Source organism: Trichomycterus rosablanca, chromosome 20 (assembly GCF_030014385.1).
Source record: "Trichomycterus rosablanca isolate fTriRos1 chromosome 20, fTriRos1.hap1, whole genome shotgun sequence".
NCBI classification, from domain to species: domain Eukaryota; kingdom Metazoa; phylum Chordata; class Actinopteri; order Siluriformes; family Trichomycteridae; genus Trichomycterus; species Trichomycterus rosablanca.
This window is the reverse complement of record NC_086007.1, coordinates 11,690,111-11,713,167: the sequence shown is the minus strand read 5'-3', so window position 1 is coordinate 11,713,167 and position 23,057 is coordinate 11,690,111. Positions and strand designations below refer to the sequence as shown.

Below are 23,057 nucleotides of genomic sequence, written 5' to 3'. Positions count from 1 at the left end.
ACCTAGTCATCTCTCTTGATGGCTCCCAGATCAGACCATCTGATGTACGAAACCTTGGAGTTTTCCTGGATAACCAGCTGTCCTTCTCTTTTCATGTAGCCAACATGACAAGATTGTGCCGGTTCCTCCTCTACAACATCAAGAAGATTCGTCCATTTCCCCCCATGGAAGCCACTCAGATTCTTGTCCAGTCACTTGTAATCTCTCGGCTGGATTACTGCAACTCCCTCCTGGCAGGTGCTCCTATGTCCACTATTAAACCCTTGCAACTCATCCAAAATGCAGCTGCTCGGCTGGTTTTTAACCAACCTATACACTGCCACATCACCCCACTGCTGCGTTTTCTTCACTGGCTTCCTGTAGCTGCACGCATTCAGTTTAAAACACTCATGCTTGCCTACTAAACCAAAAATAGACCAGCCACAAGCTACCTTAGAGGTCTAAAAAAAAAACGCTCTGTACCACGCAACCTCCGAGCCGCTAATCTTGCTCGACTTGATCCTTCACCCAGAACTCAAGGAAGACAAGCATCAGGGCTCTTTTCTGTACTAGCACCCAAGTGGTGGAACAAGCTTCCCTTGTCTGTTTGAACATCTGAGTCTCTCACTGTTTTTTAAAGATGATTAAAAACCCGCCTCTTTGCTAAGCACTTAAGCTGACATGTACTTACTAATGCTCTTATTTATTGAATTAAAACTTTGGTTCTAAAAGGGTTTTAAGCAGATTTGTATTCTTGGACTGTTGTCTACAGTCTTCTACAGTCTAATGTTCACTATAGAAGCACTTTTGTAAGTCGCTCTGGATAAGAGCGTCTGCTAAATGCCGAAAATGTAAATGTAAATATAAATATACAAATGAGTGACAAAGAAGTAAGCCAAAATGTAACCGGAGAAATATAGCAAGCTTTACAAATATATATAAAAGATACAATATTATTTAAATGAACAAATGTCCTTCGTTTTTAATCTAAATGGCTAGAGAAAAATAAGGACTTTTGGGAATAAAAAGCAGACCATTTAGTCACAAAGACAGCTTTGCTAGCTTGTGTTTTAATAAATACAGCTCCAAAAATTCATCTAAGGGTGAACCATCAGTAAAACACATATTTCATGACTCATGTGTTTTTAAAAAGCACATATTTAATGACTCATGATGTGGTGCATTAGTGATATCTGGAAAAATTAAAAGAGCAGCTGTTCCTAAGCAGCTGTTTGTTAAGTTGACAAAGTATGTCAATTAATCAGTCATTTTGACTCACCACCTGATTAACTTTATATTCTCAGTTTATAATGTTTTATTTTCCTGGCTGGTCAAATTATTGACAGCATCTGAACACCTATTCAAGACTTTTGCTGGTACATAATGCACCCTGCACAAACTGACAGGACAAGTTGGAATAATAAATGTTTGTAAGTTTTGCAGAAAATGGAGCCATCCAGCACCACACCAAGTTAATGACCCCAAACTAGTAAAAACAAACTGCTGCGAATATCAGTGTTTACCTTGAATAAGCTTGCCTGCTTTTTTACGAAGCAAGCCAGTCTGAAAAATAGTAGTAGTAGTAATAAAGTATAGTGCCTATAGGGAGAACAGTTGATCACACAAATATTTTATGTTTCTTTTTTTTTTAACACCCAATCACTTCTAGTTTTTGTTCCATGAAATGATAGTCACTTCAAATAGAAAATAGGAAAGGGTAGGATGCTGTGAATACATTAATTGATTTAGTATACTTATTGGTTGGTCAAACTTGTGTTTTTATCCCTAACATTAAGTATGGTCGACTTATTTCCTTTGTTTATTTTTAATTTATACAAATGATCAATAGTTATATAAAATCACAACATAACAACATAAATATTATATACAACAAAAAATAATAATAACTTACTCACTCACTCAATTCCTAAGCCGCTTATCCTAATCAGGGTTGCGGGGGTGCTGGAGCCTATCCCAGCTCTCAATGGGCGCAACTCACACACAGAAACTGTGGGGAACCGGACTGTGGGGAACCGGAGCTCCCGGAGGAAACCCACACAGACACGGGGAGAACATGCAACTCCCCCATTGAAGGGGGAACCATTGAAGAACAGCATGAAAGGGGGCTAACAAAGCATGCAGAGAAACAGATGGACTACAGATGGGCTACAGGAAGCTAGTTCTATATGGTAAGTGGAGCTAATAAAGTGGACAGTGAGTGTAGAAACAAAAAGGTGGTTTTAATGTTATGGCTGATATACTATATATATATATATACAGTATATATACAGTATATACTGTATATATATATATATATATATATATATATATATATACACATATATATACAGTTTATACATTTTATAAATAATTTATAAATATATTTTCATAAGTTGTAGTTATGCAGTTATGCCTGTATATCAGTCAGTTATCCAGTTTCATCTGCAGACATAAACGTCAAAGATAATGTAAAAAGTTGCACCAAATTTACTTCATTCTATCTGCAGACCATAAATAAACATACTTACACTTCATTAAATGTGTAATCAAACTCTCAGAGCAAATGGACTTAAGTCTGGAACTTCATACAAGTTTTAATTATTGCATTTGACTTTGAATAATCTCCTAACATTAAGTGTAAAACAACATTAATGAATTAATTGAGATCCTCCAGAAAATGATAGAAGTCAGTATGATAATACACTACTATAGTGACTTGTTTTTCATTCTTGTGTTTTTACGATCGTTTGCATGTGGTGTTTTAGCCGTAAAAATGTAACATTGTAAGGAGTTTTACCTTCTAGTAGTGAGGATAAGAGGGCAAGCTGCACAGTAAAGGCAGCACAGAAATTTAATTCACCTTTGTGTGGTCTCTTCTGGACAATAACCATCACTGAAAACTTTAAATGAGAGGCATTCCTCTAGCTGAACTTTCTTGTTTGGCTTTCCTCTGAGGCACAGTAGCTCTCTCGTGTCCTTACTGTAGCTGATTTAAGACAGAGCCAGTAATCAATTAACCTCAATTCAAGAAGAGTAGATGAAAACAAGAACCAAAGTCTGCTGAGGGTAGAAAAGAGCATTATATACAGTGTATATAAGTATATATATATATATATATATATATATATATATATATATATAAGTGAGTACACCCCTCACATTTCTGCAGATATTTAAGTATATCTTTTCATGGGACAACACTGACAAAATGACACTTTGACACAATGAAAAGTAGTCTGTGTGCAGCTTATATAACAGTGTAAATTTATTCTTCCCTCAAAATAACTCAATATACAGCCATTAATGTCTAAACCACCGGCAACAAAAGTGAGTACACCCCTAAGAGACTACACCCCTAAATGTCCAAATTGAGCACTGCTTGTCATTTTCCCTCCAAAATGTCATGTGATTTGTTAGTGTTACTAGGTCTCAGGTGTGCATAGGGAGAAGGTGTGTTCAATTTAGTAGTACAGCTCTCACACTCTCTCATACTGGTCACTGAAAGTTCCAACATGGCACCTCATGGCAAAGAACTCTCTGAGGATCTTAAAAGACGAATTGTTGCGCTACATGAAGATGGCCAAGGCTACAAGAAGATTGCCAACACCCTGAAACTGAGCTGCAGCACAGTGGCCAAGATCATCCAGCGTTTTAAAAGAGCAGGGTCCACTCAGAACAGACCTCGCGTTGGTCGTCCAAAGAAGCTGAGTGCACGTGCTCAGCGTCACATCCAACTGCTGTCTTTGAAAGATAGGCGCAGGAGTGCTGTCAGCATTGCTGCAGAGATTGAAAAGGTGGGGGGTCAGCCTGTCAGTGCTCAGACCATACGCCGCACACTACATCAAATTGGTCTGCATGGCTGTCACCCCAGAAGGAAGCCTCTTCTGAAGTCTCTACACAAGAAAGCCCGCAAACAGTTTGCTGAAGACATGTCAACAAAGGACATGGATTACTGGAACCATGTCCTATGGTCTGATGAGACCAAGATTAATTTGTTTGGTTCAGATGGTCTCAAGCATGTGTGGCGGCAATCAGGTGAGGAGTACAAAGATAAGTGTGTCATGCCTACAGTCAAGCATGGTGGTGGGAATGCCATGGTCTGGGGCTGCATGAGTGCAGCAGGTGTTGGGGAGTTACATTTCATTGAGGGACACATGAACTCCAATATGTACTGTGAAATACTGAAGCAGAGCATGATCCCCTCCCTCCGGAAACTGGGTCGCAGGGCAGTGTTCCAGCATGATAATGACCCCAAACACACCTCTAAGACAACCACTGCTTTATTGAATAGGCTGAGGGTAAAGGTGATGGACTGGCCAAGCATGTCTCCAGACCTAAACCCAATAGAACATCTTTGGGGCATCCTCAAGCGGAAGGTGGAGGAGCGCAAAGTCTCGAATATCCGCCAGCTCCGTGATGTCGTCATGGAGGAGTGGAAAAGCATTCCAGTGGCAACCTGTGAAGCTCTGGTAAACTCCATGCCCAGGAGAGTTAAGGCAGTTCTGGGAAATAATGGTGGCCACACAAAATATTGACACTTCAGGAACTTTCACTAAGGGGTGTACTCACTTTTGTTGCCGGTGGTTTAGACATTAATGGCTGTATATTGAGTTATTTTGAGGGAAGAATAAATTTACACTGTTATATAAGCTGCACACAGGCTACTTTTCATTGTGTCAAAGTGTCATTTTGTCAGTGTTGTCCCATGAAAAGATATACTTAAATATCTGCAGAAATGTGAGGGGTGTACTCACTTTTGTGATACACTGTATATATATATATATATATGTATATATACGTATATATATATATATATATATATATATATATATATATATATATATATATATATATATATATATATATTTATTTATTTATTTATTTATTTATTTTTATTTTTTATTTTTTTTAAATGAGAACCCCCTACAGATGCACGGTGGCACAGAGGTCTATCATGCTAGCCCACCACTGCTGAGATTCGCATTGGACTCTTAGCAGTCAGGGATATGGCCTAAGCTTTGTAATGGATTTGCACCCTGCCCAGGGTATTCCTGCCTAGTGTTTCCTGGTAAAACCAGACCTCACCAGGATAAGGTGGTTAATAAAGATGTAATGGACCTCCTACAGTATGCAGAAAAATGCAAGGTGGGATCAATATGTCATTCTCAAATTGTTGCTCTTTAAGGCAGTCATAAGTTCAAGAGACATTATATTATCTTTCAAGTATATGGCCACTATATGGCCAAAAGAATTTGGCTGGGCATTAATGTTGGTCAAAAAAGCCTCAACTAATCCCTCAGTACATTCCAAAGCAGTTTAGTGGGGCTGAGGTCAGGGCTCTGTGCAGGCCACTGGAGGTTCTTTAAACCAAGTTTTAGTTCATGTCTTTATAGGCTTTGCTTTGTGTGCAGAGGGGTACAGCAATGGAGGAACATGAAAGAATAATTTATATAAGTAAATCATTCCTTTATATAATTATTACATCTGTTAGCAATTGTTGTGGCTGAAAAACTTTGAATTAAAAAAAAGAAGGGGTGTCCCAATACTTTTGTCCATAAGTGTATGTAACTCCCAACAGATGAGAATTCATTCCCACACATCTTTTGTTATATTGTTTTTATATATCTGTGTTACGTGGGGAGAGACACAGGACCCAAGACACAGAGATGACAAATAAATGATTAAATAAAAAATTAAATAAAAAATAATCATAACAAAATCAACAACAAAAGTAAATAAAGCGAACCCCGATAGGAGCTGCTAAGTTCGCAGGAAAAAAGGGGGAAAAAACAAACAAAGTCGGGTGGAGTGGTGAACCCCGGTCGCTGGTGCTCGGGATGATTGCACTCTCCACTGTGCTAAGCGGGCACTAGAAAACAATAGAGACTATGCGCTTCTAAAGCACGATAGGAGATGCGCGCCGGATTATTAAAACCGGGATCAACCAAAACCTAAACTCGACGCTGTGCGGTTCGGGGAAAGCAGATAGGAATGTGACCAGAAGCTTATCACGATCTCCGGGAAGGGCCGGTCGGCAGGGAAATAAGGACGCGTTAAATTTGAGCCGGCGTTGCGGGACTCCATGGCAATGGTTGAACTCGCTAGACAACGCCGCAACCCTGAAACTCGCTAATGTGCGGTTCGGGGAGGCAGATCGGAACGGTCACCAGACGCTTATTGCAAACTCTGGGAGGGGCCGATCTGTAGGGAGAAAAAGAAAAAACATGTTAGATTTAAGCCGCCGTTGCGGGACTCCATGGCACTGGTTGAACCCGCTAAACTACGCCGCAACCCCGAAAGTTGCTATTGTACGTTTCGGGGAGGCAGATCGGAACGGTCACCAGACGCTTATCGCGAACTCTGGGATGGGTCGGTCTGTAGGGAGAAAAAAGAAAAAACACGTTAGATTTAAGCCGCCGTTGCGGGACTCCATGGCACTGGTTGAACCCGCTAAACTACGCCGCAACCCCGAAAGTTGCTATTGTACGTTTCGGGGAGGCAGATCGGAACGGTCACCAGACGCTTATCGCGAACTCTGGGATGGGTCGGTCTGTAGGGAGAAAAAGAAAAAAAACGCGTTAGGTTTAAGCCGGTGATGCGGGACTCCATGGTTTTTGCCCGCTAGACTATGCAGCGAAACCAAAACTCGCTACTGTGCGGTTCGGGGAAGCAGATCGGAACTGTCACCAGACACTTATCGCTTTCTCTGGGAAGGGGCCGATCTGTAGGGAAAAAGAAAGAAGGCACGTTAGACATGGTGTGATTCGAACAGGCGCTGCGGGACTCTAATCCCATGGTTCTACTCGCTAGGCTACGCCGGTCGAGTAAAGACCGTGTGAACGGTGGCCTAAGAATGCAGTGTCATTTAGGGGTGCTGCTAATATTAGCCACCTGCTAACTGAGCAGGCAATGGCTAATGTACACGCCAAAATTAACCACAGCGCGAGGGCTGCACAAAGTCACACCAGCTTTCCCTGAAGCAGAGAAGAAAACAAAAAGATTCCTGGCTACCTCAGCCTTTTGGCTTACAAGCCCGACCGCCCTGTTGGCACCCAGGTGTACCTGCTTTCCCTACAAAGGGGCGCGCTGGTGCAGCAACCAGCAAAACAAACAAAAAGGTGCGACAACCTGCATATGTGCACCGCCTGCTTAAGTAGGCAATAAGCAGCTGCAGGTTGTCAGACCTCGTTAGTGCACCAGCTATTTAATGCCTTTGTAAGTGGTGTTCTGTAAAGCCTGCGATGTCGGGAACCAGGGGTAAGTTCAACGATGCCGTAGACACCTTACAATCTGCACTGTGTATTTTTTTTCTCCCCTTTTTCTCCCTTTTTAGAGCATCCAATTGCCCCATTGCATCATGCTTCCTCTCCACCAATACCGATCTCTGCTCTGATTGAGGAGAACAAAGCTAACCCACGCCCCCTCCGACACGTGGGCAGCATGCCATATGCATCTTATCACCTACACTTTGACGAGTGCAGTGCAGCCTAGCTGCGTGTACGGAGGGACACACCCTAAGCGCACTCTTTTTCTCATCTCTGTGCAGGCGCCATCAATCAGCCAGCAGAGGTCGTAATTGCACCAGTCATGAGAGAGAGACCCTATCCGGCTTAGTCCCGCCCATATGAACAACAGGCTAATCGTTGTTCATGTGGCCGCTCAGCCTCAGCCGGCAAGGCAGAGCTGAGATTCGATACGATGTATTCGAGATCCCAGCTCTGGTTCCAGCATGTGTTTTTACCACTGCGAAACCTGAGCGGCAGCACTGTGTATTTTGTATGGTTTGATCTGGTGTTCCGTGTTGCACCATGATCCTGGACAAACGTTGTTTTATTTCAATATGTACTTGTATATAGATAAAATGACCATAAAGCCTCACTGTCAAATCACTTGAATACTTGAATCCTACTGCTTTGATAGACAGACTGCTCAACCCTGACCATTACCTGCAGGCTCAGTTGCAACTGTCCAATTACTGGACCCAGGCCAACCAGAAATTTAATCCCATGGCTGGCTGCTCTGGTACCAACGCCTCAAAAACCTCACCTCAGACAGGACACAGACAGTTGATGCAATAGTTGGGTCACCTGGAGTGCTGCAATAAATCCATATTAATAGAAAATGTCACATTGTAAGGTGACCCACAGTACCAATAAGTTATATTTTCCTGTCATAATGAAAGCACAATATTACCATTTACATTCTCGCTATAGCAGATCATAGCACGCTGGCATTCTGTTCCTGTTTTGTCTTTCTATTTGAAATTATAGAGATGAAAGTTGCTGTCAATGTGTGCTGCGCTATGCTGTAATTATAGTAACTGTGTTCTGCCCCTTATAGATAAGCCTTGGGTCAATATATTTGTAAAATATGATCTATTAAAAATTGGAATTTATTTTCATACCTTGCATTTATTATCATAATTAAACATGAAACCCAATCCCATTAGTGTCACAAGCTTTAGTTATGAATTAATAAAAAAAGAGCTATCTGTGAGCGGTCAAAATTTTAGCTCGATGCATTGGAACAAAATCTTTAAAAGACAAAAATATAATCTGTCCAATGTCAACATTTCAAAAATATATCTAGATTTTTTTACAATTCACCTTACTAGCCTGCTATATACACTGATCAGCCATAACATTAAAACCACCTCCTTGTTTCTACACTCACTGTCCATTTTATCAGCTCCACTTACCATATAGAAGCACTTTGAAGTTCTACAATTATTGACTGTAGTCCATCTGTTTCTCTACATATTTTTTTAGCCTGCTTTTACACTGTTCTTCGATGGTCAGGACCACCACAGGACCAATACAGAGCAGGTATTATTTATGTGGTGGATCATTCTCAGCACTGCAGTAACAACTACATGGTGGTGGTGTTTTAGTGTGTGTTGTGCTGGTATGAGTGGATCAGAGACAGAAGCGCTGCTGGACTTTTTAAATACCGTGTCCACTCACTGTCCACTCTATTAGACACTCCTACCTAGTTGGTCCACCTTGTCAGAGATGATCGTTCATCTATTGCTGTTGTTTGAGTTGGTGATCTTCTAGACCTTCTTCAGTGGTCACAGGACGCTGCCCACGGGGCGCTGTTGGATGGATATTTTTGGTTGGTTGACTATTTTCAGTCCAGCAGTGACAGTGGTACCTACTCTGTGGCGGTCCTGGGAGAGTCCAGACCATTGAAGAACAGCATGAAAGGGGGATAACAAAGCATGCGGAGAAACAGATGGACTACACTCAGTAATTGTAGAACTTCAAAGTGCTTCTATATGGTAAGTGGAGCTGATAAAATGGACAGTGAGTGTAGAAACAAAGAGGTGGTTTTAATGTTATGGCTAATCGGTGTAAAATAAGAACTATTTAGCTTATGTAGACAAACTGTTAATGGTTACACTAGGAAACTTTGGATACATAGATGGATACCTGGCACTAGTATCCTTCACCTTTGTGTCTTTCCATGTTTACAATTTGTTCATTAGTAACAGGCTGAAGTGCCATGTCACAGAATATGTCATTCATTAATATATTCATTGTTTGTTGTTACCACTGCTTCATCCTATTCAGGGTCGCAGGGGTCCAATTCCATGGGCGAAAGATAGGAAACACTCTGGACATGTGGCCAGTCTATTACGAATGGAGCAAACACACATTCACACACACACATTCTCATATCTAGGGGGATTTTTAGCATTTATAATTAAACTGACTGCATTTTTTGGACCTGAAGGAAACATTACTTTGTCCACTGGAAATATGTGGATTATGTTTATACATACTTTATGAGAGGGAAAGTATTTCAAAAAAGCATTAAAACAAGTCAGCAATCTCATCAAAGAGTAGCACAGATAAGAGAAGGATACAAAACCATCCTAAAGACATTAAATGTACTTTTGAGCTCAGTTCATTCTCAGTTCAATCATACAGCCACATTTCCTGGTTCATGCCGTCCCTGTAAATTCAGTCAGCAAACTAGAACGAAATTTGGCTTTAATGGCTACTATGGCACCAACTATCACTCTGACTTGGTTTAAGGCTCAAATTCTGTTTTTAGCTCAAAACAAGTTTAAGCTGTATGTGCAAAGATTTAATAAAGCACAACCAGGCAACACAATTCTCACTGTAAAAAATGGTGCTGTGGGTTATGGGTACTGGCAATCTGGTCAGGATTAATGGGGAAATTAATAGTGCTCAGCACAAAGACTGTAAATAAAAGCCTGCTCTACTCTGCACAAAGGTTCAAACTGTAAAGGAAGTGTGTCTTTTAACTAAATATTTACTTAAAGCATCCTAGACTCGACGTTCTGAACAGAGTTTGCCAGACTTTACTGTTTTAATGCTTCTGGCTTTGTCTAACGAGTATTGTTGGCTCCATTTATTCGGAAACAAAGAAGTCACCAGCTGTAGTAAATTACAAAAGAAATTAATAAATAATTGGAGACCATGTCTCGAAGTTAGGAACTTTCTACAAGACCATATTAATAATTTGAGTTGCTGTATGTATATGATTCAAAAAACATACACCGATTAGCCATAACATTATGACCACCTCCTTGCTTCTACACTTACTGTCCATTTTATCAGCTCCACTTACCATATAGAAGCACTTTGTAGTTCTACAATTACTGACTGTAGTCCATCTATTTCTCTACATACCTTTTTAGAGTGCTTTTACCCTGTTCTTCAATCGTCAGGACCCCTACAGGACCACCACAGAGCAGGTATTATTTGGGTGTTGGGTCATTCTCAGCACTTCAGTGACACTGACATGGTGGTGGTGTGTTAGTGTGTGTTGTGCTGGTATGAGTGGATCAGACACAGCAGCGCTGCTGGGGTTTTTAAATATCGTGTCCACTCACTGTCCACTCTATTAGACACTTCTACCTAGTTGGTCCACCTTGTAAATGTAAAGTCAGAGACAATTGCTCATCTATTGCTGCTGGTTGAGTTGGTCATCTTCTAGACCTTCATCAGTGGTCACAGGACACTGCCCACGGGGCACTGTTGGCTGGATATTTTTGATTGGTGGACTATTCTCAGCAGCAGTGACAGTGAGGTGTTTAAAAACTCCATTAGCATTGCTGTGTCTTATCCACTCATACCAGCACCATGCCAGTGTCACTGCAGTGCTGAGAATGATCCACCACCCAAATTATACCTACTCTGTTGTGATCCTGTGGGGGTCCTGATCATTAAAGAACAGCATGAAGGGGGACTACAGTCAGTAATTGTAGAACTACAAAGTGCTTCTATATGGTAAGTGGAGCTGATAAAATGGACAGTGAGTGTAGAAACAAGGAGGTGGTTTTAATGTTATGGCTGATCGGTGTATATGAAAGTAAATATAAAATTAGTGTATAGTTTTGGACAAATAAGTATGTGTTCCATAAATTTAGTCCCACAATTTTAAATAATGAAGAATCATAAAATTTGAGAACTAGATAGAACAGCAAAAAGTACATGACAATAAAAACGTGACACAGCCTGTTGTTCTGTACTGTTTTGTTGTAATAATATGATGTGCTTTTTTAACCAGCTGTGCACACACAAAGCACACACAATTTCACACATCAAGCTTTTTGCTCCTGGCTGATAGCAACATGCTAACAGGAGCGTGAAATATCTTCCAGAATATTTTTGACTCACACTTATTAAAGACTAAGTTTTTAATAGTTTTCTGGGTGATATGATGCCTCTGGTATATAAAAAATTTTATAATCACTTAAATAATACAAAAGTTTCATACTGTAATATGTGTGTGTAGTTAGTAATCAGCTACTGGTTAGCATTAGCATTTATTAGCAGTAGGCTTTGCTTAATGCTGGAGTGTACCTCAGGGTATGTACTGGAACACAGTACATACCTTAAAACCATAATTATGAAGCCATAATTAGATTTTAAAGAACCATTTTAAAGAAAAGACAGCCAGAAGTGTATATGTTTAACCAACCAACTAGAAATTTAATACATTTACTGTCTGTTTTACCACTGCTTTATCCTGGTCAGGGTCCCAGTCGGTAGAGTTCACTGGGTGAAAGTCCATCTCAGGGCAAACACACACATCTAGGGCAAGTGTAGTATTTCCAAATAACATGACTGCATGTATTTGGACTGTGGGAGGAAACCTGAGCACCAACACGGACATGGGGAGAACATGCCACTCCACACAGAAAGGTCCCGGACCACACCACCTGGGAAATAAACCCAGGACCTTCCTGCTGTAGGGCAAGAGTGCTACCCACCAAGCCACCCTGTCAAAATACATATTGGACTTATTATAGAATGTGCATGTAATGTATAGAAAAATGAAATGATGGTGTTTATTAATCTATCTGCTACCAAATATGGATACCTAATAATTGCTTGACTTAAAAAGATGTCTTTATGTTACGACTCCAGCCTCTGTGTCTCATGTGTAGGTGCCACGCCGGGAGCATATGGTTAGAGTGATTTTGTTTATTGTCAAGCTGGCGCCCCTCATGTTTATTGTCTAATGATCCACAGCTGAACCTCATTGCAGGTTAAGTGCTCAAGTTATTTAAGGACTGGCTGTGGATCATTCAGGAGAGCCTTTTTATTTATTTATTTTTTAATAAAGACTTGAAAAATCATTTATTGTAGTACGTATCATAGTCAGTGTGTCTTTTTTTGCATTCCAGCTTATGTATTTGGCTTAATCTTGTTTAGAGTATTATGTCTTTCTTGTAGTCTAGTTCTTGTTTTGTGTTAGCTTTAGGGTATAGCTTATGGTTTAGAATAGTTTAGAGTCATATTTTATGTGTTTTGATTAGCAGTTAGCAGTTAGCATAGCGGTTAGCATAGTTAATGTGTTTGTGTGTCTTGTCTTGTGTAACAATGTCTTGTCTATAGTTACTATGAATAAACGTTTGTAATGTCTCTGTGTGTGTGTCTGCCCTCATCTAATGTCTTGAGCCCATCGTTACACTTTACCACCTCACTACTGAGAAATATCGTAGCTTTCCTGCAACACTACTATTCTATGTGACTATTAACTGGTTCATACTGACCCAGAATTTTCTAATCAGGTTTCTTATGAGCATGGGAAATCAGATTAACATTTAGTTCATTTTGTTTAGAAGTCTATTTCTGGTTAAATACAGGAGTACAGTAAATGCTTCTTTTTAAGCCCTGTTCCTGCCTATTCACACCGTGTGCCACATTACAAACCACTTATTAAGCCAGCTGACATGTTGTGCTTGAGGGCACTGGCCCCTGTGGCGACAGAACATCACACTGATTGTCTGATATTGAAATCGTGCCAGCTACTATGACTGAGTGCCATTAGAAGATTCACAAGGGCTGCCAAGCTGCATTAGGTTTTGATAAAGTACATGTAGAGCCCAGACAGAAGCATTTTCATTTTAAAGTAACCAAAAAATTATGTATGTATTGGAAATGACAGGAAGGAATATAAAGAGATATCAAAAGTAAAGAGTTTGGACAGTTTTTGTTTCCTTTTTAGGGCACTTTAAACCTTTGTATGTATACAATCGTCTTGCAATTCCTGACAAAGTAACCTATAGTGGTTTTAGAAGCAGTAAAAAGAGTTAATTCTCTGAAATGCACTAAGGTTCTGGGTGACAGCCAGATAATTGCTGGGAATTGTAGAACTTAAGGAGGAGAGGTGCAAAAATGGGGATGGTGAAAAGATGCAGAATGTCATTAAGCTTGAAGGCATAGTCTTTTTAACTTCTATAACTATATTTTGCATGTGCATACCACTTTGTCTATCAAGTGTTGAAAAAAAAAAAAATCGACGCCCAGGTGGCACAGCAGGATATTCCGCTAGCACACCAGAGCCAAGATTTTGAACTCCTTGGTTCAAAACTCGGAGTTGCCACCGGTCGGCTGGGCGCCATCTAGCGTGCATAATTGGCAGTGCCTGCAGCAGGCGCGTTTCTGCTAGGGCAGGATGACCGGACTATGGGGGTGGGGTCTTCAAACGCTGTGTTTGAAGACCCCACCCTTTACTTAAGGACCCTGATTAGCAGATAGAGAGATGTCTGTGCATAGGTGAAAAAGATCAGCCTAACTTAAAGTAATGCTGGTTTTCATGGATTTTTCTTCATCTTTAATCATGTCCAGATGAAGAATAAAGTTCTATAGATGAGAATAATTAAAAATGGACTAAATTAAGTAACAGTAACAGTATTGTTAACATTGATGTTTAATTCTCTATAGCCCAGAACTTTGGGTGGCATGGTGGGCTATCAATGGTGATCACTGTCGCCTCACAGCAAAAAGGTCCTGGGTTTAATCCCCAGGTGAAGTGGTCTGGGTCCTTTCTGTGTGAAGTTTGCATGTTCTCCCTGTGTCTGTGTGGGTTTCCTTCTGGAGTTCCGGTTTCCTCCCACAGTCCAAAGACATGCAGTAAGGTTAATTGGAGATACAAAATTGTTCTTGAATGACTTATGACTAAAAAATTTATTTATTTTTGGTATCATTCATGGGATTGCTGGTGTGTTTGTAAGCAAAGTTTATTTTACCCACTATCACTTGCAAGATCATGATTAAAACCACAGTCATGGCACTGATGGTAGTGTACTAAATTGTCATGTATTCTGTACAGTATGATATGGATTGGGACACAGTCATACTGAAACTAATAGAATCTGTGTCTGTTTGGCTGATGCATATTAGTCACGCTGCGTTACATCAAGAGTTTCAACCTGGAGCGGTGCAATTTGAAGACCTCTGTTGTTTGTATGACACCCACACTGACCAAGGATGCCACAGGCAAGCAGCAGATTGGAAATGACTAGATTGGGAGAAAAGAAATTGAGATAGAAGGACTTTGTCCATTTATGATGCCCACTACAGTGGTCAGTGATTCCATTGTGGGAAAGTAAGTCTATCCAGCAAATCAGCAAGGAGTACATCAAGGAGGAGGAAAGTTTTACACACTTTGGTTACATTCATGACAGGACATGTAGTTACTGGTTACACAAGGGTCATCAGTTCAAGTTTAACGTCAAACACAGTCATGTACAATTTTGTACCTTCAGTTTACCTCACTTGCATGTCTTTGGACTGTGGGAGGAACTCCACACAGAAAGGACCCAGATTGCTCCACCTGAGAATTAAACCCAGGACTTTCTTGCTGTGAGGCGACAGTGCTACCCACCGAGCCACCGTGCTGCCCAACATACTGGTAGATCGCTGCCGTTTCGAGGCTAAAGGTGGTGGTTCCAACACGAACGTTCTGTGGGCCGGGCACCATCCAGAGTGCCAAAATTTTACAGGTAATGGAAAAAGTACCATCCGTTTTTTGTCTTGATCTAAGGAGAGCGCCCTAACAAGTCCCTGGCTTTTCTGATTTTTATCAGTCATGTTGATATCACCCATTTTAAAGTTTCAGTCAAGTTGAAATCTGTATTTATGTAATTGGATGATAAGAACATCCTTGGAAGTAGAGAGGAATGGATGAATAAGCCTTTTAAAACACCACCATCCAGTGGTCACAACCTGTAAAGTCTTACAAACAATGACTGCTATCCAGGCACCATTTCTTGAAAAAAAAAAAGAGCATGAAATAATCTTTAAAAAAACGTAACAGTAAGATCAAACAATACAAACACCTTTTTTATTCATATAACATTCAACATAACACAAACAGACTTATATGTTTTGCCCTTTTGTACCGTCTCTCAATGCATCCAATGTTTTTTTCACTGTTATGTAGGTGTCAACATTTGTACAGAAGGTTACACATTTTTATGGGAAGCTGCAGTGGTCTGGTTATTTCCTTTGACACACATTCTTGAAAAATGATGCAGGGTGTAATAGAATTCAGTCCTGGGGTTTGTGCCGCTTGTTTATTCTACACCATGGCTGCTACCATGATAAAATCACAGCAATAAGTCATGCCTGGTCCCTCTACAGAGCTGCCATTTCAATGTACCTGACAGAGGATTAATCACGCTTACATAACCGATGTCGTGACCAAGAGCCACTCCAACTATAATTACAGCATTTCCTTTACTGCAGCACTAACCTTAGAAAGAGCAAATATGATTGAAGTTCTAACAAACCCAGTCACCACAGCCATCACACACACCAGGTTACTGACATTTAGTATGCCTTATGCAACTCCAAAGTTAGAAAAAGTTGAAACAATATAAAAAGCAAATAAAAAACACAATGTTTTTTACATTTATTTAGATTTTTTATTTCATTGTAGACAGTATAAACCCAAATTTATTCGGGCATTGTCTGGTCAACTTTATTATATTTGTTAATATCAATTTCAGCATTTCAGGCCTACAACACATTCGAAAAAGTTGGGATGGTAAAGCATTTACCAATTTGTAATGTTACTGCTTTCCCAACACCAATGAATGAATGAATGAAGTAGGTAGGTAGGTAGGTAGGTAGGTAGGTAGGTAGGTAGGTAGGTAGGTCAGGACTGCAGGCAGGCCAGTTCAGTATTTGTACTCTTGCATGTGGTTTTGCATTGTCTCGTTGAAAAATGCATGGACGTCCCTGGAAAAGATGACGTCTTGAAGGCGGCATATGTTGCTCTAAGATCTCAATGTACATTTCTGCATTAATGCTGCCATCACAGAAGTGTAAATGACCTTTGCCAAGGGCACTGACACAGCCCTATTTCATGACGGACCCTGGCTTTTGGGCTTGTTGTTGATAACAGTCTGGATGGTCCTTTTTGTCTTTGGTCTTTTTCCAAAGACGTGCTGGTGCTGGAATACTGATTCATCTGACTATACTATATACTATATACACGTTTCCACTGTTTGATGGTCCATCTTAGATGCCTCCGAACCCAGAGAAGCCAACTCCGCTTCTAGACATGGTTAACATAAGGCTTCTTGTTTGCACAGTTAAGTTTTAAGTGACATTTGTGCATGTAACTCTGTATTGTAGTGCTTGACAAAGGTTTGCTAAAGTAATCCCTTGCCCATGTGGTTATATCAGCTATTGTTGAGTGGCGGTTCTTGATGCAGTGTCGTCTGAGGGATCTAAGATCACGGGCGTTCAGATTAAGCTTGCGCCCTTGGCCTTTACGCACTGAAATTCCTCCCGATTCATTGAATCGTTTAATGATATTATGCACTGTAGAGGAAGAAATAGTCAAATCCCTTCCAATCTTTCTTTGAGGTACATTGTTTTTAAATATTTCAATAATCTTCTCAAACATTTGTTGACAAACTCAAGATGCTCTGACCATCTTAGCTCTTCAAAGCCTTTCCTGGATGCTGCATTTGTACCAAACCATGATTACAATCACCTGTTGACATCACCTGTTTGGAATTACATCATTATTTAGTTTTTTCACCTCACCCTAAATTGCCCTCGTCCCAACTTGTTTTTGGAATGAAAAAATTAATTAATAAATTATCAAATTAATTAATTAAGATTTAGGCTCTGTTTCATTGTATTACTAAATTTTTACATTTTAATACTCTACATTTAGCTTTTTCTTTATGCCACAAAAGCCATATCGCACTAGTTAGTTGGCTAAAGTACACTATTCTGTGTTGGTATGTATACTTTAAACCTGGACAAACATAAATAATAACAGTAATAAGAATAAACTGTAGTTTTATTGAACCTGAAAATGAAATATGCCCTCAGAAATCCCTCAAGGGTGTGTATTTTTTATATGTGCATGTACAGTGGTGTACCTACACACATCACAAAACATACTGTTGTATTTTGTACGATAAATCTTAAAAGGAAAACGTTCCCTTTAACTTTTATTTTTATACAAACAATATAAAGGCATCTATCCACTCTCTGAACCAAGTGGTTTGGAATCATGCTAGTCAAGTGATTCATTTGCACACTAAGCTCACAAGAAATAATGTTATTGGTAGGCTAGATTTCTTTAATTTTTTCCAGTTGTAAAAAATAGCATCAGACACCAAGTGGAGATGGAAAAAGCTGTACACTTAACAGCTGTTAATGAAATTCATGATTAACATTTGAAAATTTTAGATCAATTTTAGATGTGTTTCAGTTAGCAGTCTGTTCTGTCCGATCAGATGATTCTTCAGTCTTTTTGTAAACATTTTCCGTGTTAATCAGGGTGCAGTTGAACTGTTCTCTAAAAGCCTGCAGTAACACAGGAACAACCTCTTGGACAGTCACGTCCCGACCAAGCTCTCGGCTAAGCGACGTGACTCCTTTTCCCACAATCCCACAGGGAACAATGTGGTTAAACCAGCTCATATCAGTGTTGCAGTTTAGTCCCAAACCATGAGAGGTGATGTATCTGCCACAATGGATGCCTACAAATATATGAATAAAAAACATTATTATTGTTTTACTACATTTGATACACTGAAGGATTTTAGATCATAAAACATTTTTCATTAAAAAAAACATTAAAAAATTTTTTTTTATGTATTTAAAGAATCATTTAAAAGCCTAGTTCACCACCACAGAGAGCTTAAACTCTCAAGTTTGAATCTAAGCTGTGCCACCCACCTAGCCATGCGTTTGACATGATTGGCCAGGTCTGAGGGAGGGGGTTTGATGGGTTTCTCCTCATTACCACTGTAAAATCTCCATGCATAAGGAGGCCAAAAGAGGAACCTGTACTGAATGCCTGTGACTTTCAGAACCATGGCAGTAAAAACAGACATGCTATTGTAATTAATTACAATAATTAATGTAAATGGGCTCAGGATTACTTAAGAATAATTACTTAACATAAAACATAGGTCATCACTGATCTACAAAAACAAGTACAAATTCTACTGTGTAGAAAGGAAGCAATATATAAAGAATATATAAAGGGGGGGGGGGGTTTGCAAAAGACAAGAGTAACTTAGACATCTACTATATGTGTGTGCTTAAACCAAAATATTTAAAGCAGAACACTGGTACTTATGCACTTAAAAGCACCAAATGCAAAAAGGATGCCTCTCCTGTTTTCACAACATGTTTGTGGACTGTTATATAATGAGTCCTACCAGAAAACCTGAGATAAGATAAACCTACAGCAAGGAGACTAAATCATCTAACTCATACCTATGACATATGACCGTTGTGTTTATGTTACTTAGATTAAATCATGGCTACTGTTAAATACAACACTAAAAATATATATGTGGCTTACTGTCGCCTCACAGCAAGAAGGTCCTGGGTTCAATCCCCAGGCGGGGCGGTCCGGGTCCTTTCTGTGAATTTCTGAAATCCTTTCTGTGGACTGGCGCCCCGTCCAGGGTGTTACTGTGTGCCTTGCGCCCATTGAAAAGCTGGGACAGGCTCCCCCCGGATGAGCGGTTAAGAAAGTGAGTGAGTAATTGGGGACCCTAATACTGAAATCACGCTTGTGAATACCTGTGTTCAATGCAAGAATGGCTAGTAATAAACCTGTTAACTATGTAGTGCCATCAACTACATACAAAATATTGTAGTTCCTATGATATATTTGGCATGTTTGAGTTTAACTAAAGAATCTCTGAGAATATAATGGATTATAAGACTCTCAATCATGTTATAGTCGGTGTAGAAACACTGGGAAATAAATAAACTATTACCAATTGCACAGATCTTGTTGTTTCCAACCCAGACGCCTGTATCTGGTGAGGTGGAGGCTTTGATTCCAAATTTTGCACACATTTGAATCACCAAATGTTCCAGCCCACACACGTACCACCTTACACTCTTCTTAAAGCAGCCCAGGTTGATTATGGGGTAACAGACCAGCTGCCCCGGCCCATGAAACGTGATCAGGCCTCCTCGGTTGGTACGGACAAAATCTGCCCCCAGATCTTTAAGTCTCTGTTCCTCCTCAGCTGGGTATGGTGCTTGTCTAATACCAATAGTGTAAACAGGCTTGTGTTCACACAACAGCACAGTGTTTGGAGTCTGAATAGAGGAATCAAAATGTTGTTTGATGTAATGCTGCTGTATCTGTAGGGCACTCCGATATGCCACCCTCCCTAAATTCACAACGTTGACTGAGGGCTTTACAGATGGCATCTTGGTTCTGGAGATTTGCAAGCACTTGAGTTCAAGCTTGCAATGTCTGACCTGATAAATATACAAAACAACAGTGTTAGTATTTGGAACCAGATTAATTAGGATGGGGGTTATATGCATATTACTTTACTGTATACACCGATCAGCTATAACATTCTACACTCACTGTCCATTTTATCAGCTCCACTTACCATATAGAAGCACTTTGTAGTTCTACAATTACTGACAGTAGTCCATCTGTTTCTCTGCATGCTTTGTTAGCCCTCTTTCATGCTGTTCTTCAATATTTACTTTCAGTATTCACATTAGTACCGTAATTGCGCGATTTTTAAATACCTTGTCCACTCACTGTCCACTCTATTAGACACTCCTACCTAGTTGGTCCACCTTGTATATGTAAAGTCAGAGACGATCGCTCATCTATTGCTGCTGTTTGAGTTGGTCATCTTCTAGACCTCCATCAGTGGTGACAGGATGCTGCCCATGGGGTGCTGTTGGCTGGATATTACTGGTTGGTGGACAATTGTCAGTTCAGCAGTGACAGTGAGGTGTTTAAAAACTGCAGAAGCGCTGCTGTGTCTTATTCACTCATACCAGCACAACACACACTAACACACCAGCACCATGTCAGTGTCACTGCAGTGCTGAGAATGATCCACCAACCAAATAATACCTGCTCTGTGGTGGTCCTGGGAGAGTCCTGACCATTGAAGAACAGCATGAAAGAGGGCTAACAAAGCATGCAGAGAAACAGATGGACTACAGTCAGTAATTGTAGAACTACAAAGTGCTTCTATATGGTAAGTGGAGCTGATAAAATGGACAGTGAGTGTAGAAACAAGGAGGTGGTTTTAATGTTATGGCTGATCAGTGTATGTACATTATAATAACCAAACACAATATTTTTTAATAATACAATAAAAACGATTAAAAAGCTGTTACCCTGTAATAACTACAGTAAATGATACATTGACAAGACCACAAGTTAGTAACCACACAAGCTAATAAAACTCACTTTTATTTAAATTTGTATTTAATTACAATATCTGCTTCTTATTAAGTGTAAATAATTACCTTTAACAGCGTTGGTCGGAGAATCTCATTTAAACTGATAATACTAACATAATAAAAGTCAAACTAGTAGGTCGCCACTTGACCAAAGATCGTACAAAAATAGCGAGAGGCGCATAGAGTGACGCTCTCTGGAACCGAGAGAATCACTTCAGGACGGAGAACTGTTCGATTCCAAGTGATAATTGAGTCGACTCTGATTCTAATTCCAAATGATGATTGTGTCGAATTTACACGGTTTGTTATTTTTATTATTGTTATTATAATTATTGTTATTGGGCTCCTAAATAACCTAAATTAACTCGTAAACGGCTAATTAAATGAACGTAACAGCGTTTCATATATCATTTGCAAGTTACTGTGTTGTAAGATTCACCCCTTACATTTTCTGCGTTTAGCAGACGTCTTTATTTAAATCAAAAAGTACCTTAACTTATTATCAAATGTATTATTATATGCCCCTATTTTCAAAAGCAAAAGCAAATGTCGATGGAGGGATGGATGGATCAGTGAATCGACTCCAATGTGTCTGTTCATATTCGACTCAACTCTCGATTCAACCTTAAAGAATCGCAGAAATGATTGTACGGCATGTGTTCGACTACTTTACTATCAAATGTATTACTTATATACACTCAAAACCAAATTTAAATACGATTAAAAATGTCGATTGAGGGATGGATGGATGAGTGAATCGACTCCAATTTGTCTGTTTACAATCGAGTTCAACTCTCGATTCAACCTCGAAGAATCGCAGAAATGACTCCGTATGGAATGAGCTCGGTTTGCCGCATTCACATTAGTACCGCGCGATAAATTGAATTCTTTTTCATTTTAGTAGATAGGTTTCAGAAACTTTCATGCTTACCCAACAAATACGTCAATAATTAATGTGTTTACCAACTATTTAATAATGGTAGTATTTGCTGCATTTTGTGACCAGTAGTTACACATCTTTCTTCTTTCTGAAATATCTTTGTTTTTTCTTTTTCGCCTTTCTTCTGTGGATAGGACTTCTATTACTTGTAGTTAGTGCCACCTACTGGCCTGGAGACTGTTGGTGCGCCGAATGAACGCTCATATTCTATACATAACAAATGCGAAAACATGTTTATTCATTTCTATATAGTACCTAAGCAAATCTGGAAAAAGGGGTGAAAAAACACTTTAATACATTTTTTTTATTGTTTTTTTGCTTCTGAAAATTTGCTTGGTCAAAAATATACATATAGCAGATTATTAAATAGAGACGAGGAAAGTTAATGATTTTATTTAACTGTCTGGCCTTCTAATGACTTACTTTGGATTATAATTAACCATAGCTGGACTTCTCTGTACCCATAAAAGGGGATAGTTTCAAAAACACATTGTAGAAGAACAGTAGTCCCTTGCCAAGGACCAAACACCCGAGTTAAAAAGTTAAATGAGATTACAGATCATTCTACACAACCATGGTAATAATCTAAGTCTTTGTATGTATATTTATGAAATATATATGTATATTTTCGGAAAACCAACCATAAAGAAACTCAAATTTGTAAAAGAACTCAGCTGTGGGTTGGTCTAAGAAAGTGCCGGCATCCAACCCTGCAAGCACACTGCTACTCAGTAATGGTTAGGAAATTCATGTTATGGTTACATTTTTTCTCTAAAAATGTCTACAGGGCCACTCAGGTGGTGCAGCGGTAAAAACACATGCTGGAACCAGAGCTGGGATCTCGAATACATCGTATCGAATCTCAGCTCTGCCTGCCGGCTACGGCTGAGAAGCCACATGAACAACGATTGGCCTGTTGTTCAGATATGGGCGGGACTAAGCCGGGTGGGGTCTCTCTTCCATGACTGGTGCAATTACGCAATTACTCTGCTGGCTGATTGATGGCGCCTACACAGAGATGAGAAAAAGAGTGCTCTCAGGGTGTGTCTCTCCGTACACAACGCTGAGCTGCACTGCACTTGTCAGAGTGTAGGTGATAAGATGCATATGGCATGCTACCCACGTGTCGGAGGGGGCGAGGGTTAGCTTCATTC

At 39.8% G+C, this 23,057-nt stretch overlaps 1 protein-coding gene across 1 annotated transcript; it reads right to left on the bottom strand.

Annotated features, from left to right (window-relative positions):
• Positions 1 to 17,547: 17,547 nt before the first annotated feature.
• On the bottom strand, positions 17,548 to 21,117 carry lipt2 (lipoyl(octanoyl) transferase 2). Its single transcript, XM_063016921.1, has 3 exons — positions 21,030 to 21,117; positions 19,511 to 20,006; positions 17,548 to 18,253 (listed from the first exon to the last, which is right to left on the bottom strand). The coding sequence occupies exons 2-3, from the start codon at positions 19,953 to 19,955 to the stop codon at positions 17,979 to 17,981; spliced, it is 720 nt and encodes a 239-aa protein (XP_062872991.1). The 5' UTR covers positions 19,956 to 20,006; positions 21,030 to 21,117; the 3' UTR covers positions 17,548 to 17,978.
• Positions 21,118 to 23,057: the final 1,940 nt, after the last annotated feature.

Excerpts from the sequence above, each read along its gene's own strand:
- lipt2 (XM_063016921.1), bottom strand. The coding sequence starts at position 19,955 with ATGCCATCTGTAAAGCCCTCAGTCAACGTTGTGAATTTAGGGAGGGTG. Across the intron at positions 18,254-19,510 it reads CAACAAGATCTGTGCAATTG|GCATCCATTGTGGCAGATAC; the intron begins GTAATAGTTTAT and ends ATATATTTGTAG.